The sequence below is a fragment of the Hyperoodon ampullatus genome (assembly GCF_949752795.1).
Source record: "Hyperoodon ampullatus genome assembly, chromosome: 5".
NCBI lineage: Eukaryota > Metazoa > Chordata > Mammalia > Artiodactyla > Ziphiidae > Hyperoodon > Hyperoodon ampullatus.
Window position 1 is genome coordinate 46,797,568 of NC_136918.1, and position 20,076 is coordinate 46,817,643.

At 37.2% G+C, this 20,076-nt stretch overlaps 1 protein-coding gene across 2 annotated transcripts in view; it reads right to left on the reverse strand.

The window, feature by feature from the left end:
- Nucleotides 1–20,076, reverse strand: part of YEATS2 (YEATS domain containing 2) — a gene marked incomplete at its 5' end in the record, with an annotated part of 83,566 nt that overhangs the window by 39,318 nt on the left and 24,172 nt on the right. The window contains 6 exons of one of the 2 annotated variants that reach the window (XM_079704551.1): nt 736–839; nt 2,358–2,516; nt 3,986–4,225; nt 5,205–5,385; nt 7,635–7,679; nt 11,623–11,734. In XM_079704551.1, the coding sequence (XP_079560677.1) occupies nt 736–839; nt 2,358–2,516; nt 3,986–4,225; nt 5,205–5,385; nt 7,635–7,679; nt 11,623–11,734 (841 nt within the window). Of the gene's footprint in view, nt 1–735; nt 840–2,357; nt 2,517–3,985; nt 4,229–5,204; nt 5,386–7,634; nt 7,680–11,622; nt 11,735–20,076 lie in introns of both variants that reach the window. The other variant, XM_079704550.1, reaches the window with a different exon arrangement.

Sequence of the window (20,076 nt, forward strand, 5' to 3'; positions counted from 1 at the left end):
TGTCTCTAATTCTCAAATACAAAAGGCAAGTGTCAGAGGCAATTTTCCATAAATAAGTGTTGGGGGCAAGAAACAAAGTTAAGAACACTGCTTAATTATGTAATGAAAATATCAATAAACATGCAAAAATTCACTGGTAGAAAATTAAGACCTTCAAGGAATTCTTACAATTCAGGCATTCATAGAACACAGTGCTCATAGATTACACTGCATTAGAGAAAAACCTCGCCTTGGATCAGGAAACTATTCAATATCATCACCATTAAGTGCTTAGATATAAGAAATGCTGTGTTAGCACCAGTCATGTAAGAGATGATCTTTGAATGAGAGGCTCATTCAAACCTTAAGGTAGCCAAGACAATAACAAATAAGCTGAATAACTAAGTCAACAGCAGTGACTGTCTCTGCAGAACAGTGAGCAGATATCTAGCACTATGATCTGAACAAGTCAGATCATATTTGGAATTCTAAATTTCAAAGGACTTCTCACCCTGAAGAAGGTGGGGGAAGGGGAAACTACACTGTGGAAAGATACGAATTATTACTTTGTAAAGAAAAATAACAAAGCGGTCAAAAAAAAATCATAGGTAAGGTAGGGGAGTCTGAAGTACTTGATCTTTATGATACTTCTTAGCTTGAAGATTCTACTTTATGAAATCTGCATTATCACTTGCAAATTCTGGCTCAACTTGAATGTACCACGTTTAGAAACTAGCAAAGTGCAATAAGAGTTACCTTGACAGCAGATGTTACAAAACTACTTCCATGAATTTTAGGAATCGGGGAACCTGTTCCTTGGGAGGCCTGAGAGGCAGTAGAGAGCTTGCTGGTAGGACTTCCTGATAAGCAAGGTTGATTTAAAAATAAAGTATAAACAAAGTAAAATTTACAAAATGGAATTTTAAAGCCATTTTCCACCACCCTCGTCTTCTCCCCACTATTTATTGTTCATTTTGAAGGGCTGAAAACTCACAACCATGATATTATTATAGAAAAAAACACTTAAGGATTCATCCTGTGAAGCTGACCACTTCATCAACCTAAAAAGGGACAAGAAGCTAGTAAGGAAGTATAGAAGAATAAGTAAGTAGACATTATATACTCTGCACTTATATAGAAAGAGATACTGTAACATAATGGTGTTGGCTATTCCACAATGTGACAAAATGTATGCATTCAACTGAATGCTAGTTCCTTCAAAGTAGTTTCACTAGAAGGTTATACCAACTCCAAAATGCTGACATTAAACACTTTATACTCCATCAGTACAACTGCCTTTAGGGTCTGATCAAAATAAGTCACATTATCTACAGTCAACAGTATGTCAAGACTAAAAATGGTACTTGGTCATCTCCTCCATTTACCAAACTTGCCTGCAGAGACTTTGGCTGATTCCTAAAACTAAACATCCTCAAAAGACACCTACTTGGTTGGCATCCTTAGGTGTACTCAAAAGGGAATCTCTGAAAGTAGCATTTTTTAAAGGAGTCCCACAATTATAATCATTGTTAAAGAACATAACCTTCTAAAAAAATAGTTGGAAAGGCCCAACACACGTTAATCTGTGTTAAAATCAAACATGTTAGAAAAAAATCAGTCTCATTACTTTATAGTCATTTCTCTTATTTCTCTTTTCGATATTTCTATTAGAAGTGAAAGCTACAGGAAAGTTTACACAGAAGTGCATGTGTTTAAACAGTTTAATTGAAGGGAATAAATAAAATATTAGTGAAAGTACCTCAAAGAAACCTGAAAAGCTCTCTGTATTTATATGAGGTTATGATGATAAACACGGGGAATCCAAAGACTTATTATTCTTCCTATTAGAGTTTTTTTTTGTTTTTAGTTTTTTGTTTTAAATAACTACAGGGTTCAGTTTCCCTCCCACATGCAAGTTTTATCTTATTCACTGAAAAGTAAAGATCACTTTTTTATTTCACTGGGGAAAAATATGTATGGCTCACAAAGCTATTCTTGCTCTAAAGCTTAATTTGGAAAAGTTAATCACATTGCCTAAAAAGAATGTCTTCTAAATGAGAATAAAATCCACTCTTATTTTTTCTTTTTTAGAAAATTAATTATGGTTCACTATGAATCTTAAGAAATTTTAAAAAAACTTAAGTAAATTCCTAAAAATATAACTTTTACAAGAAGTAAATCTTCCCTCAGAGAAACAGCACTGGAAAACAAAAAAGAATATATATATATATATATAGACACACTCTTATGTATTCCTTCCTCTTGTTCATGGTTGAAGATTCTCCCATTATATGGCTACTAAGTCACATTAGGATTCCACCTTTAAAAAAGATCAAATCTTGGGGATTGCACGAATATTGTTCCATTCAAACACACACCTGCAGTAGGAGTGGTGGCTCCAATAACCTGCCCTGGCTTGTCCACGATAACATAAGGATTATTAATAACAGAACTGGCAGTGCCTTGCTTCACATGGACTGGAGTGGAAGTTGGGGTTCGAGGCAATGGCGATGGACTTGGGGTTGATATAGGGGAACCTTTATTAATAAAAAAGAGAAACAAAATAAACTAAACAAAATAGATATATTCAGCCCATCTAAGAGGATGCTAAAGAAAATGGAAGAGGGGCAGGGCCACCAGTACAAAGGTGACAAGTTGGGAAAAGAGAATGGGACTGTAAGTTTCAGGTACTGAGAGCAGCAGCAGCAGCTGAGGCCAGGGGTTAGTGCATTTTACTCTCTACATCCTTATCCATGTAGCAGGCAGCCTGTTAGAAACAGATACTGAGGTCCTACCCCTGATCTACCGAATATATCAGTAAATCAGTATTTTAACAGGATATCCCAGCAGGCACATTAAAGTTCAAAACAGTGCTTTACATAAGTGTGGAACTGCTGCATCCCCAGGTAACAACAACTTGGGCAGGTTGTTATAATACTGGTTACACTTGAAGAAACTGAAGTTAGGGAGGCAAGTGAACAGCTAGACTTAGGAACCAAGTCTTGATTTGCAATGAATTTCCAATAGGAAAATATGAAATTCATCCACCGAAACAAAAGTCTCTCTCAATACCATGTCACAGCCACAATCCAGAGATTCGTGTTCCCATAGCTCTCAGAAGTTACCGACAGATACATCATTAAACATCCTCAACGGTTATTGATCAAATCTGTTATCCATGAATTTCTCTAACCTTCAAAGCAATTTGTATGTTCAGCCTATTCCACCTCTGAAGCAGCAAGCTCCAAAACGCTTCTAACTGGTAGGTAAAATTATACATTCTTTACCTCTCATCAATTTCAAGGACTTGGAGCATATTTCTGCTTAGCTATTTTTAGCACTGAAGACTCCCCCCACCCCCTTCATTTAAGAATTATATAGAAGTCTCCCCCTGCCTAGGTATTTCTATTGACTCACTTTCATGTCTTTTCTGAGGTGGCACAGCCAAAACTATAAAGCATATTTCTACTAGAAGTTTACCTAACATAAACTGTTGCGAGGCAACAGACAATTCAACCTCAGTGAACATGAAACCTCAGAACGACCTACTGATCACAGGAATGAGTAAATTTCTAGTGTGGTTATAGAGTATAAAAGATATCTCAATCCCAAACCAAGCCTTGAAGCTTAACTACAAACCAAAAGGCATCTAAATTTTTTCTATTACTAGTCACTCTGGTTTCCATGTATAATTCCCAAACTTAATTCCTACCTTAGTTTCCACCAGACATCCTAGCAAACAATTTACCTGTGCTGATTCTAGATGAAAATTGGACTGCTTTGAATTTTATTTCTTTCCTCATTCAAAAACTGTTTCCATATGAATGACTTTTGTTTTTGTTTTGTAACACTTTTGCTTTGCTAATCAACAGTGATGAGCTTGCTTGTTAACTAAACAAAAACCCTGCTTAGAAAAACTAAAAAAAAAAAAAAAAAGCCATAGTACTTTTTGTTTTGTCATTCTAACAATTTTTACACACACCGAATTCATATATACCATGTATACCTGAGACAATCTTGCAGCTCATGGTGATAGGCTGGAAGGATTTTCCAGGTGACTCCGGATTAGGAACCTGACTTTGTGGCACAATTTTGCAACTTGATGCTATTGGCTGAAAAGCTGAATTGCCATGAGAACAAAAGGTAACTTTCTGGGATGTTGTCATTTTGGTGGGTGTTCGTTCCAATGAAGATGGCAAAGAATAAAATGTAGTGTGTCTCTCAGCTTCAGTGTTGGCTGGGAATCCTTCTTGAAATGAAACAGGCAAATAAGTCATCAACCACTTTGAAATCCCTCACCATTTCAAGAACCATTTAAGCCATTTACCAGTAGTAAAATAAATACAGTTGACTGGTATTTAACACTGCTTTATGTATTTTCTGGTGAAATGTAAACATCATGCCTAGAATCATGTTTCATTAAAATGCTTCTTTCAAAAAATTAGAAAACATATAAGCTAACACTATATAATAAAATTTACAAGTTCATTATGTTCTCCCATTCTTTATATATGAATTGACAAACTGTTCAGAGAAGAAAAACTCAAAAGAAAGCATTAGCTTAATCTAATGATGTCCTGTTTTATTAAATGCCCATAAAAAAGATGCAACTGAAACTTAAGAAAAATAAAGTTGAGATTTTTATAAAAGAACTAAAATATTAACATCACATTAACGTAGACTTACAGATCAAACTAACACCATTTAGAATCAATTTTATATCATATTTGTATATGTTATATAAGTGAACACTTAAATACTTAATTTTATACTTATATATTTACTAAATAAGATGCCATAGTCAAAACACATTTGTTGATGATAAGTCTTATACCGTATTTTAAATAAGATTAGATACTAATATTTGAACTTCTTGTTCACACAATTAGGGACCAAACAAGAAAGTCTTTCTGTAACATATTAGAGGAAACCATTATATTCATCAAAGAATAAAAATGCAATGCTTTTCAGTGAGTTTTGTGTTCTATAAAATATTGATAAAACTGCATTAAAAAATTTTTTCTGAGAAGAGTAAGGGCTTGGCTATTTTCATAATAGGTCTGTGTAGAAGAGCAGCATGCCTACTTATGCAAAATTTATTTTCCATACACTCATAAGGCACTGAAGACAGCAGTTCAACATCAAGTGATGGAAAGGAACACGCCATAATGACTGCTCTATACAAGGTAAAAATGCATTTCCATACAAGGAAAAATATATACTACCTTTCTCCACAGAGGTATCAGGTACTGGCTCATGTGACTGCTTTACTGGTGAGGACGCTTTCACAGGGGCTGGAATGGTCAAAGGCAAGGATGGTGGGGCATCTGAGATGTCTGACTCAGAGGACTGAGGATAAACGGAGTCTTCTCCAAGAGAATGCCGATGGAGCTCAACATCCACTACCTACACGATCGGGCAACAACTGGGCTCATGAATCCATCATCAATGTCACAGAAAGCCCCAAACCTGTCTCAAAACATGGTGCTCTAACAGACGTTGCAAATGATTTCTATTCATACTTCAAAGGCAATTTCAATCTCAATAACTAAAGGATTTATCCCAGAATGTAATCTAATCTGGCTTAACAGATGACTCAATGAAACCAATCATAAAATTGGGGACCTTCCATTTAGTGTTTCTGCACCTTAGAACACTCTTTCCCCCAATCTCAGCATGACTGCCTCTTTCTCACCATTAGGTCTCAATCAAATGTCACCTTCTCAGAGAGGCCTTCCGTAACCAACCTAGCTAAAGCACCCAACTTGTCCTCCGGCTACTCGCTTCTTTATAGCACTTATTTGTAAGTGAAATTATCTTATTTGCTTTTATGTTTACCATATACCTTCTCCCCACTCTCAATACAACCAAGAATTAAACTCCTTGAGAGTAGTTGCTACTCTCTTTTGTTCATTTTTGTATCCTCAGTACCTGAACCAGTGCTTAGCATATAGTATGTGCTCAATAAATATCTTCTGGCATAACACAGCACATTTCCCTAAAGAGAGTAAGGTTTAACTTAGCTAATTCTAATCATAATGGCTACTGCTGATATATCATGAATACCAAAAAAGGAGGGGGAGGATGGGGTGGGAAAACAAAGTTGAAGGTCTCATACTTCCTGATTTCAAAATTTATTATTACAAAACAATAGTAATCAAAACAGTGTGGTACTGGCATAAAGACAGACAAATAGACCATCAGAATAGAATACACTCTCACATACATGGTCAAATTATTTTTGACAAGGGTGTCAAGACCACTGACTGGGAAAAGGACAGTCTTTTCAACAAATAGTGCTGGGAAAACTGGAGATCCACATGCATTAGAATGAAGGTGGAAGTTTACTTTACACCATATACAAAAATTAACTCAAAATGGATCAAAGACCTAAACATAACACCTAAAACAATAAAACTTAGAAGAAAATATAGGGGCAAAGTGTCACAACACTGAATTTGGCAATGATTTCTTGGATATGATATAAAACATACAGATAGAAGAAAAAACAGATAAATTAGACTACATCAACATTTAAAACTTCTGTGCATCAAAGGACACGATAACAGAGTGAAAAGGCAACCCACAGAATGGGAGAAAATATCTGCAAATCATATATCTGATAAGAAATTAATCTCAAGAATATAGAGACACCTCCTAAAAATCAGCTACAAAAAACCAAACAACCCAATTCAAAAATGGACAAAGGATTTGCATTCCAATTCTCCAAAAAAGATATATAAATGGCTGATAAACACATGAAAAAATGCTCATCAATAATTATTACAGAAGTGCATACCAAAACCACAAAGAAATACCACCTCACACTCCCTGGATAGTATCAAAAAAACAGAAAACAACAAGCACTGGCAAAGATGTGGAGAAATCGAAACCCTTATACACTGTTGGTGGGAATGTAAAATGATGCAGCTGCTATAGTAAACAGTGTGGTGGTTTCTCAAAAAATTAAAAATAGAATTACTGTATGATCCAGCAATTCCACTTCTGGGTATACACCCAAAAGTACTGAACAGAGGGACACGAACAGAGAGACCCACATTCTTAGCAGCATTATTCACAATAGCCAAAAGATGGAAGCAACTCAAGTGCTCATTGACAGATAAGTAAGTGGTTGAACAAAATGAGATGTATACATACAACAGAATATTACTCAGCCTTTAAAAAGGAAGGAAATTTTTATTCATGCTACAACGTGGATGAATCTTGAGAACATTATGCTAAGTGAAATATGGCAGTCACACACAAAAAAGAACACTGTATGATTCCACTTATGTGTTACCTAGAGTAGTCAAATTCATAGAGACAGAAAATAGAAGAGTGGTTTAGTGGTTGTGGGAAGAGAGTGAGGTATTATAAATGGGTAGTTTCAGTTTTCCAAGATGAAGAGTTCTCTGGAGATGAATGGTAGTGACAACTGCATGAAAATGTGAATTTATTTAACACCACCTAACACTTTAAAATGATTAAAATGGTAAATTTTATGTGTATTTTCTCACAATTTAAAAATAAGTAAGTAAATAAGGGGGGAGAGAAACTTTTTTTAAAATTAAGCGTTCATTTTTTTTCCTAATTAAAAACGAAGATTAATTTTCATTCTACTTGTTCCCAAATAATACTGTAGGGAAAAAACCTACCGTCTCTGCTCCAAGAGTCTGCAAGCCAGTATAAGTTCTGTCCAGCTATTGAAAGACAGAAGAGTATTAAGTTTCACTATGCTTACTTATAAAGCTTAGGATACAGTCTTATCTAAACCCCTTTCACTGCAAGTCTTCATATCATAGGATCTACTTTTTCATAACATTTAAATTCATCATGTCAATAAAAACCCTCAACTTTCTGAGAGAAAAACTGAGTAAAAGAAATAAAAACAACTTCAGACATACAGGTAGTTATTATAAAAACAGGCTATAAAAATATACTTGCAGTGTGATGACACAATTATATATTTAGGGTATATTTACTAAGCACTTGTGCAAAAAATGAATGAAAATTTAAACAATATAGGCAATACTAATAACTACCAGTATATTAGCTCATGGATGATTTATTTTAGAGGAGAGAAAGGAGTATAAATTGAGGGAATGTTAATAACATAAATAAAAAAGTTTACAATTACATACAAAGAGGTTAGATTCTTATTCTTTTTTTTTTTTTTTTTTTTTTGCAGTACGCAGGCCTCTCACTGTTGTGCCCCACCCCGCCCCGTTGCGGAGCACAGGCTCCAGACGCGCAGGCTCAGCGGCCATGGCTCACAGGCCCAGCCACTCCGCGGCATGTGGGATCTTCCCGGACCGGGGCACGAACTCGTGTCCCCTGCATCGGCAGGCGGACTCTCAACCACTGCGCCACCAGGGAAGCCCAGGTTCTTATTCTTATACTTTAATTTATATTTAAAATTAAGATTAAAAAAAAGGATTTGTGGCAGCTTACCATATAAATCTTATACAGTAAGATCAATAGGTAAAAATGGTTAAGTTGGGTAGAAAGGAAAGAAAAGGAAAGGAGAGATGGGGGAAAAAATGAAGCCAGGGATAGGTTAGTAAATAGAAAATTCTAAAGGCTTGCAAGAAGTAGATTTCAGTCTGGCTGAGTTCCTTAGCAAGCAACACAGAGAAGACAAATCAGTCATGAGACCTAGTGTTCATAACAGAAAGGCAATAGAGGGTAGATTTATAGTAGCCCCATGGAAGAGATCTGGAGTTTTAACATTTAAACCTTCGCCAACAGGTTGACTGTTAAAAAGATACGGGCAATTTTAAGGCTACATCCATTTTGCATATTCTCCAGAGCACAGATATAATAGTCTCTGTAATCTGCACTGGCCTATGTTTTATTCTTGGGACCACAGTTTGAGAGAGACACTGATAAAACAGAACTATTATCAAAATGACAAGAGAAACTGGAAAGAAAGCACAGCATACAAGAAATGTTACAAGAACAGGTTTTGGCTGAGGAAGAAATGCTTTAAGGAGAGACACAAACGCTATCATTAAACATTTTTAGAGTTCTTACAAAACAAAACAAAGTCCTGTTCTGTACTATTCTAGAAATCAAACTAGGATAAATGAGATCAAGGTTAGAAAGGGGGGCGGGGGAGAAACGGGTGGCAGTTTTAGGTAAATTTATGAAAGAAGCTTCTAAAAGTTTATTTACTAAATGGATAAATGGATTGTTTTGGGAATAACTGTGCTCCAGTGATGGTTGAGGAGAGGTTAGATGACTACCTGTCGGGGATGCAGATATGTGAATTTCATCCCAGAAACTTTAAATTTTATTGAACTCTTAACACTTAGAGTATTTAGTATATAATGTAATTATTACAGTATCAAATATAGATTGCTATGTACTACAGAATTTCAGAATACAGAGGGATTGCTATGGACTTTAATAGCCAGGAAAAGCTACATAGGAACGTGAAGAATGGAAAGAATACACACAGGCATTCGAGGAGGGAAGAGCATAAAAGACTTAAGAGATGGCCTAAGGCATTTCTGGGACATGAACAGACTGACCTGGCTGGAGTAGGATGTTCATGCAGGGGATTAGTATGAGATAATTTAGGGTAAAGTATGTCAAGTCAAAATGTGAAGAGCCTGGAATAGTAGGCAGGGGAGTCTGAACCTGAATAACAGGAATTCAATCAAAGCTTCTCAGAGAGGAACAACAAATGGTTCTCCTGTTTTAAGAAGACTAATCTGATGGCGGTGTACAGAATGGACTGAGGGGAAAGAAGATAGATTGGCATTAAAGAAGCTAATCAGGAGACAGAGTATAAGAATAGCCTAGTAAGAGTGGAAAGGGCGAAGGGTAGTCTAAAAGAAACATTTTGAAGAAAGAGTAATGGTCTGCAAGTGAACAAATATTTAGAACACAGAGGGAAGAATCAAAGATGGTTCTGAGAGTTAACAAAGAAATTGCAGGAAAAATGATACTCCAGAATAAATAAAGATCAGTGGTCACAACAGAGGTGCTTAAGTTCTCAAGGCCAATCAACACGTAATATATAGTAAAATTAAGGAAAATCTGGTAAGAAATACTTTAAAAACTGTCTCAATCATTCACCAGGAACTCTAAGTGATAAGGACAATAAAATATGTATAAAAACTATGTAAACAATTCCCTTTATTTTAGGGATGAGGGTTGGGCCCAGTGCAATATAAGATGGTATGTACAGTGCTTAAAATAAGCTAAGAGGAAAGCAAAACTATTTCAGACCTTCCTCTAAGTAAGTGGGAACATATCCTGCCCCTCTGAACAAAGTGGCTATATGTTCTTTATTTGGTTTCAGTTCTTCTCTGAGGTTATAAGGCAATCTTGTTTTACAGTAATCTCTAGAAAATAACTTAAACATGAAGTTAAGTAGTGCTGTTTACCAACAATGGAGGACAAATCTCAGGCGGCCTTAAAGTTGAAAAAGGTACATTTGTGGAACAAAGGGAACAAAACAGGAATTCTGAAAATGTACTCAGATTCACTTGGCGGCAATTAATGGGAATAATGTGGTAAATCACAAAGTAAGGGCGCTTTGGGAGAAGTTCAATATTAGGATTATATTTTACGGAGAGAAAATGTATACGAGGTTATGACAGAGAGGGATGTGGGGCACTTTAAAAAAATGGTCTGTCTTCCAACTATGAAAGTTAAATGTTTATTATATAAAACTGGAAAAGAAAAACGCACACATGCACACACAGAAAAAAGGGGCAGGAGAAACTGCCCACAATGTCGTTACTTCAATTACTCCAACTTTTTAGGGTATTTCTTTTGTGTTTTTTCCACCTATTTAAAATCTCGGTTGACCTCATACTATATACATAGTTTTATACTTGTTTTATACTCTATGCTTTTCATTTACTATAATGGTAGTTTTTCCCATGTATAAAAAACACTTTTTAAAATAAAATTTGTAATGGTTACATAATAAACCATGTGGATATAGCAGTTAAGGATTTCAGGAGTATTACAACCTTCCACAGTACTTAATATTTCCTAAAATATGTTCACTTCTATCTTTATCCTTACAGATAGACAAGGCTTATTATCTGTGCCTCTTTTTACAGAAAATTAAAATGTAAAGAGTAAAATACAGATTAAAAAGAAAAAGATTTCATTTACTTGTAGCCCCAGGTAGCACAGTACCAGTGAGTTCTCATCAGAGATTCAAGTCTTCTGATTATCTGACCAGTTCAACTTTTTAAAGAATATACATTCTGGGCTTCCCTGGTGGCGCAGTGGTTAAGAGTCCGCCTGCCGATGCAGGGGACACGGGTTCGTGCCTCGGTCTGGGAAGATCCCACATGCCGTGGAGCGGCTAGGCCCGTGAGCCATGGCCGCTGAGCCTGCACGTCTGGAGCCTGTGCTCCACAACGGGAGAGGCCACAACAGTGAGAGGCCCGCGTACCACAAAAAAAAAAAAAAAAGAAGAATATACATTCTGCTGTAAAGTGACCCCTTCCCCAGCCTTCAGAAGGCAAATGTTGTAGCAGTAAGCAAAACACACTCAAAAAGATTTATCCTGCTCCCACTATCCATGGCCACGTCTCTCAGAGGCCTAACCCACCACTTCAAGTGGAGGTGAAAAAAGATACTTCATTTCTGGGGAGCAATGTTTTGTTACAATACCTTCAGATTATGTATGATATCTATCCGCTTGTTCTGGCTGTCCTTAAAGTGAACTTGAACTCTGACAGGAAACTCACCCCAGCCTCTTCTGGTCAAGTGAAAAGGAGGCTCTCTAGGGAAAAGCAGATATTAATATATTAGTCCATGTTCACTCTCTCATTCTAGAAAGAATAGTTTTCCCATAATGGCTAAGTTAGAACTTCACGTTTCTAATAATTATTTAGATTTCCTCACTTGATGCTAAATAAATATGCTGAATTTTGCTAAAATGCTAAATCATAAAAAATTCAACTCAAACCTACATTAAACTTTCAACTACTGAATACTTAGAGCTAAGACACTTATACCATACAATCCAGTGTCATTATTTTCACAGACAGGGAACTAAGGTGATTTGATGGATGTCACAGTATTAAAGCCAGAATCCTTGATTGCTACTTGATAAGACACAGGCTGTGAGGTATGTTCCTTACCCCAAGACAATCATTTATTCCTCCACTCTGGCAAAAACAAAATAAATCATGAATGCTCAATCTGAAAGTGGCAATTTATTTGAAACTATCTACTACGAACACTTAACAAATTACATGACTTTATATAATTTTAGTGAATAGAGAGGAATGTGTGTGAATGCTAATTGGACTAGAGAATTTTCAGCAGTCAAAATGTAACTTGTGAAGGTAATAAAAAGGAAGATTGATGAGAAAAAGACTGGCATGCTGTTGATAATTGGTGTTGGGTACGTGAGGATTCAATATACTCTACTTTGTACTGGGTGGGCCAAAAGGTACGTTCATTTTTTTCAGTAAGATGGCTCTAGTAGCGCTTAGTTGTCTTTAACTTCATTTGAAACAATTTTGTTAGATTGTATTGTGACAGCTGTCATATCAGCGTGCATTTAAAAAAGAACTTATCAAAATTTGTGAATTTTTGTGTAGCCATTTTAATATTGAAGATGGAAGAAAAAAGCAACATTTTTGGCATATTATGCTTTATTATTTCAAGAAAGATAAAAATGCAACTGAAATGCAAAAAAAGATTTGTGCAGTATATGGAGAAGGTGCTGTGACTGATCAAAATGTGTCAAAAGTGGTTTGCAAAAGTTTTATGCTGGAGATTTCTCACTGGACGATGCTCCACGGTTGCGAAGACCAGTTGAAGTTGATAGCAATCAAATCGAGACATTGAGAACAACCAATGTTATACCACGTGGGAGATAGCCAACATACTCAAAATATCCAAATCAAGCATTGAAAATCATTTGCACCAGCTAGGTTATGTTAATCGCTTTGATGTTTGGGTTCCACATAAGCAAAAAAACCTTCTTGACCATATATTTCCACATGCGATTCTCTACTGAAACATAATGAAAAGTCTGTTTTTAAGACAAATTGTGACGGGCGATGAAAAGTGGATACTGTACAATAATGTGGAATGGAAGCTTTGCCTGTGGGGCAAGCGAAATGAACCACCACCAACCACACCAAAGGCCAGTCTTCATCCAAAGAAGGTGATGTTGTGTACATGGTTGGACTAGAAGGGAGTCCTCTATTATGAGCGCCTTCTGGAAAACAAAACGATTATTTCCAACAAGTACTGCTCACAATTAGACGAACTGAAAGCAGCACTCGACCAAAGCATCCGGAATTAGTCAAAAGAAAACGCATAACCTTCTTCCATCAGGATACCAGAGGACCGCATGTTTCTTTGATGACCAGGCGAAAAATGTTACAGCTTGGCTGGGAAGTTCTGATTCATCCGCCGTATTCACGAGACTTTGCACCTTTGGATTTCCATTTATTTCAGTCTTTACAGAATTATCTTAGTGGAAAAAATTTCAATTCCCTGCAGGACTGTAAAAGGCACCTAGAACAGTTCTGTGCTCAAAAAGATAAAAAGTTTTGGAAAGATGGAATTATGAAGTTGCCTGAAAAATGGCCGAAGGTAGTGGAACAAAACGGTGAATCCACTGTTCAATAAAGTTCTTGGTGAAAATGAAAAATCTGTCTTTTATTTTTACTTAAAAACCAAAGGACTGGGCTTCCCTGGTGGCGCAGTGGTTGGGAGTCCACCTGCCGATGCAGGGGACACGGGTTCGTGCCCCGGTCTGGGAAGATCCCACATGCCGCGGAGCGGCTGGGCCCGTGAGCCATGGCCGCTGGGCCCGTGAGCCATGGCCACTGAGCCTGTGCTCCGGAGCCTGTGCTCCGCAAGGGGAGAGGCCACAACAGTGAGAGGCCCGCCTACCGCAAAAAAAAAAAAAAAAAAAAAAACCAAAGGACTGGGCTTCCCTAGTGGCACAGTGGTTGAGAGTCCGCCTGCCGATGCAGGGGACACGGGTTCGTGCCCGGGTCCGGGAAGATCCCACATGCTGCAGAGTGGCTGGGCCCGTGAGCCATGGCCGCTGAGCCAGTGCATCCGGAGCCTCTGCTCTGAAACGGGAGAGGCCACAACAGTGAGAGGCCCACATACCAAAAAAAAAAAAAAAACCCCAAAGGACCTTTTTAGCCAACCCAATATATGTCTGGAATTTTCCAGAATAAAAAGTTTAAAAATTTAATTGAGACCTTCATGTACTCAAGAATAATATGGTTTAAGTTAATGGGGGAAAGAGAGAATGCTTTAAAATGAAAATGTTCATTATGAATCAATGGCTTGGAATTCCTGTAATAAGAGAGAATGCCAAGATTGAAGGGAGAAAGGAACTTTCAGTGGGATGTGCTTTTGAAAAACTAAGGAGGGACATGAATTCAGTAAGGGCAGAGTCCAAGAACACAACCTGAGAGGAGTCTAGGAACAGATATGAATCGTCAGGCACAAAACCAGAGGCTACCAGGAGAGCCCAAAGCAGGAAAAATCCCTGAGTATGAGAGAAGCCTGGAAAGTAGAGGAAGCAACAGCTGTATTATAAACTAGAGAAAAGAAAGCAAAGAAACACAGTGCCCTGGATGGAAGAAACCAGCTGAGTTAGTAAGAGAAGTAGCCATGATGTCAGCATAGGTTCAGACAGCAATAAAGACAGGCTTGGGGTCAAATGAGAAGGGTGACTTGAGACAGCAGCTTGAAAAGGAATCCAAAGCCAGAGATACAGTGGGGCCTACAGACATGGTGGACTTAAGAAGAATAATTAAGGGAAATTCTATTGATGACAAGTTTAGTCATTTAAATTCCAGTAAAGCTAAGTGGAAGGCCCAAATTCATTTTGCAATATTCATCAATCTCATGGCTTGTATGCTGAATTTCTCTTACAAAGGATATAGTAAATCAGCTGTGCTCCTCAATTTGTGTACATAGGCTAAACTCTAGTGAATGGACAGGAAGGACTGCTGCCAGGGAAGACAGAAGACAGACAAATCAGGAAAAAGGAACAATGCTTTTTTAACAGGAAATTCCTCCCTAACCATATTTTTGGAAACAAAAAAGAAATCCAAGACCTACCAACAGATAAGACAGCTACAGATATGTTATACTTCAAAAGACGTATGTATTTCACACAAAAAGGGGACTGCTCCCCCTAAATAGACTTCTATATTTCTAGATTCTTCATAGAGGGTGAAATGTATCAATAACCAAGAAGACAACCCACAGAATACTAGGCTTTAAAAATGGCTTTCCTAAAAATACAAAATGAAGCACAATTCCTCGCCCAAATAATTCAAATGGGCAACCAGTCTTTTAGGATCACTTCTAGTGACCCAGAATTCATTACTTTAATAACACTCTCTATCACATTTCTAAAGAGCTCTGTTATAAAAATATTTCATCTTCCTCCTGCACGTTACTTCTAGTATGCCTTCTGCAATCACAAATTCCTCCTCCACATGACCTTCAAAAAAACTAAAACATTCCACTAAGTTCTCTTCTTTTCAGGGTAAACACATTCTGTTCCTTATAACAGCAACAGAAGCAAACACTTACATCGCTTACTATGATCCTACCACTGTTCTAAGCCCTTTATATCTATTAACTTATCTAATTTTTAAATCACAATATGAAATATCCCCTCTGAGACACAGTGAGGCTAAATAACTAGCTCAAGGTCATGCAGCAAATAAGTAGTGGATCTGAGATTTAAACTCCAGGGCCCATGCTAATTTTTTTTAATGATACAAACATTTTGAGAAGGCTCACTAGGACATTCCCTTGGGGGCTGAGCACACTCTAGTCTCTCACGCACCAAGGGCAGGAATATTCTACTGACACAGTAACCATGTGTTCTTCAGCTCTGCAAACCCTGTATTAAGTCCTGAGCCTAGCATACATTTAGTGACTATCTTGTGCCTAAAAGCAAAGTTGGCTAAGGAATAACTGAACCAAATGGAAAACAGATCGTCTATAGGAACAGAATCTACTTATGCTCTTCATCAGGTAATGTGCTCTGATGAGCAGATTCAGAGTGCACAATGAACATACATGTGCTTTGGTCCAGAAATAAAGATTATCCCCAAGTTTCAAGGCAGCTGAAAAGATCTCGCCTACTCATCACGTTACTTTAGATACCTGACACAAGAAACATCTTAAAAGTCTTATAAAGAACACAGAGTTATCATTAAATCTAGGACACATGTTAATGTTTTGTCCTTCCTGAAATTTAAAGTTCAGCTCTAAGAAGAATATTTTAAGAATACAGACAAACCAGAGTGTGTCAGAGAATATAACCTGGATGGCAGAGGAACATAAAACAAAGTCACACAAATGACAACTGAAACAAATGTGGATATTTGGCTTGGAGGAGAATAGAAGAGACCTAACAGTTGCTTTCAAAATACTTGAACAACAGCTACATGGAAAAGGGACTACACTGATTCTGTGTGGTGTTACAAAACAAACAGGAAGTGTACTGTTTAGAAGTTAAAGGTAGTTAGGTCTCTGCTCAATATAATTAAAAACTTCCAAACAAACACAGCCACCTACAAATGGAATGGCTCACATCATGAATTCAATAATTCACTCAACAAGAAATGACATTTACTACATGCTGGACACTGTGCTAGATCACAGGGAGACAAAGAATTAAGAAAAGGTCCCAAACATCGAGAAGTTCTAAATCTAGTAAGGGAGACATACATGTAAATTAATAAGTGTAATAATAAACTTATATACATTACTTGCTATAAAAACACAGAGATGTGGTTGATCATTAACAAATTATTTCTCAGGAGTTTTAAACACCAGAAGCACACAAGCAAGGATCTCTTTTAAAATACTATTTAAAAATCATAACCCAGTAGTTAATAAAGTGTGGGAAAGTATGCTCTTGGGAAAGGTATGTAGTAATGGTACAATTCACAAGCTGTGAAAAACTAACTGGTCAGATATACCACCACAGCCAGTTACGCAATACTGCCAGAGTGGCATGGACCAGACAGAAAATAATTGTCAGAGGCTATTTCCATGATGTGAAGCCTCATACATTTCAGAAAACAACATTCATTTACTATTAACAGAAGATGCTCCAGATGTATAAGATGAGAGAGAAATTTGAAGAGGAGCTATATGTATGATCTTTTCCTTGGATTTCCTCAGACTATTACAATACAACCTGATAAGTGTGATTTGCCACCTTTACCTGCAGATTAGTAAAGATTTCTTAATAAATACAATTTTATATATTACTGCATGATATATTCTAAAACTTAAAGGAACTCAGTGTGTTTCACAAATTCCAATTCCTGGGATGAGAACTGAGAAATAAAATAGGCATTGATTTGCATCATTAAGTATTTGGGTTTTATGTAATGAGTTTTTAATCCCATTTTTGGTAAATCAGATGTTTATCATCAATAAAAAATATGATTAATACATTTTAACTGATTCACATGCTTTATATTAAATAAAATGTTTTCCTAAAACAGTATTTTTGTTGCTGTTTTTACTATACAAAGGAATTTCTTGCTGGTCTGGACATTAAAACATATATTCTTTTTATTATTTATATTTTTATAGACAAAGTACTTTATTTTATTTTATTTTTTGACAAAGTACTTTTTAAACTCATCTACTATTTCTTACCAAACTCACTAAAATATCTGTATTAAAATACTGGACTTACCTGGAGTCAGTATATCTAAACTCAGAAAATACTGTTACTCTGTAAGCTATCTTAAACTATAAAATATTGTTACTATCCCAAGAATTCAAGTAAACAATCATTTACTGTATTTTAACCCCTGTAAGAAAGTAGAGCAAAGAAGGATTCACTGAGAAAGTAACGTGAGTTATGTCTTGAAGCATAAACAGCAGACCTTAAGAAAAACAGTGTGTGCATGTACATATGCATACGTGCATGTGTGTGTAAGTGAAGAAGACAGACAATAGGAAGATGGTATTCCCAGCAAAGAAAACAAGTCTAGGTCACCAGTGGAATTCCAGGTGAGGCTAGATGAGCTGTATCAGGTATTTCTGAAAGATTTCATGAATCAGGTATAGACTGAAACAAAATCACAGACAAGGCCTTCTCAATACTAATGTTTGAGAGCCTAAGAATGTAACTGCTCCTCTATCAAACTCTACCATTAGAAAAACACAGACTATCAACACTTTTCTGAGGTTCTATCCACTGAAGTATGTCAAGAAAATAAAGGAAGTTTTATAAACATTAAAAGAAAAAAATCTTGTTACACGGATTGATTCTCCAGGATAGACAAGACAGAAAGATTCAATATCATAAAAAGTCTGAAAATTAATAATTAATTCAATGTAATTTCAATCCATAACTTGACAGAGATTCTAAACTAATCTGGAACAACATATATACTCAAGAATAAGCAAGACAAAAACTGTAGAATAATAATAATCAGGGGAACATACTCTACCCGACATCAGAATATACTATAAAGCAAAACAATTAAAATAGTATAAGGACTTCCCTGGTGGTGCAGTGGTTAAGAACCGCCTGCCAATGCAGGGGACACAGGTTTCAGCCCTGGTCCGGGAAAATCCCACATGCCGCAGAGCAACTAAGCCTGTGCGTCACAACTACTGAGCCTGCGTTCTAGAGCCCACGAGCCACAACTACTGAGCCCCCGCGCCTAGAGCCCATGCTCTGTGACGAGAAGCCACTGCAATGAGAAGCCCACACACCGCACCGCAATGAAGAGTGGCCCCAGCTCGCCACAATTAGAGAAAGCCCACACACGGCAATGAAGACCCAACACAGCCAAAAGTAAGTTAATTAATTAATTAATTAATTTTTAAAAATAGTATAATACTAGTATAGGAATCAAAATCATTAACAGAATCTAGCATCAGATCCATGTTTATGTCAGAATTTAGTGTGTATTAAAGGACAGATCAGCTGATAACTGATAAACGTATAACTATCCATATGAAGAAGATAAATGTTCTGTATTAGCTACAAAAAAAATTCATTTCCAGGTATTTGACTTTCTGACCAACAACTCCTATCTTCCGACTCCATTCCTTTGACCCCCCCCAGAGATTTCCATTCCTTGCCCACACCAGTTTGCACTACCCATCTCTGCTCTTATGTAATCTCCTTCTCTCCTTAGTCAGCTTAGATTCTATGGTATATCACTACCATAACCTTATTATTAAAGTGAGGTTATCAATGAACTGGGAGACCAGGGTTTTGGACGAATTGTCTATCTGCATGTCAAAGCCCTTAAGAATGAGGGCAAGAGTACCACTAAAGGGACTTCCCTGGTGGCGCAGTGCTTAAGAATCTGCCTGTCAATGCAGGGGACACAGGTTCAAGCCCTAGTCCGGGAAGATCCCACATGCCGCAGAGCAGCTAAGCCCGTGCGCCACAACTACTGAGCCTGCGCTCTAGAGCCCGCGAGCCACAACTACTGAAGCCCACATGCCACAACTACTGAAGCCCATGCATCTAGAGCCCGTGCTCCACAACAAGAGAAGCCACCGCAATGAGAAGCCTGCGCACCACAATGAAGAGTAGCCCCACTCACCGCAACTAGAGAAAGCCTGTGAGCAGCAACAAAGACCCAACGCAGCCAAAAATAAATAAAATAAATATTAAAAAAAAAGAGCACTGCTAGACAGAAAATCAGTACACCAGGTGCTTAAAACTGTGTTTGACAGAGAGGATTGACTGGGAAATCAGTAGACGCCTGTGACAAGGAGGAGCAGCAGATCTTACGAAGCTTCTAAGGAGCTGAGGTTTTTAGAGAGAAGAAGGGAAAAGGTGGTCTAGAAGCCACAAATATGAGCAAGAAAGACATGCACCCCATTTTTAGAACCAATGGTACATGCTGTGTGAGAGAAAAAAAAGAGCTGCCACTTGAAAGTTCTCTTGGGAGAAGTGGTGTTCTCAGGAGATAGCCATGTTTTACTTAAGAGTCAGGAGTGGAGGGAATGTTCTGAAGAAAGCTGAGGATACAGGAGATTTCACTGATAAAGACCCACAACCACTTCCACAATACATTCATATAATGAATATATATGTGATACGTAACATCACATGAAGATGTAAAG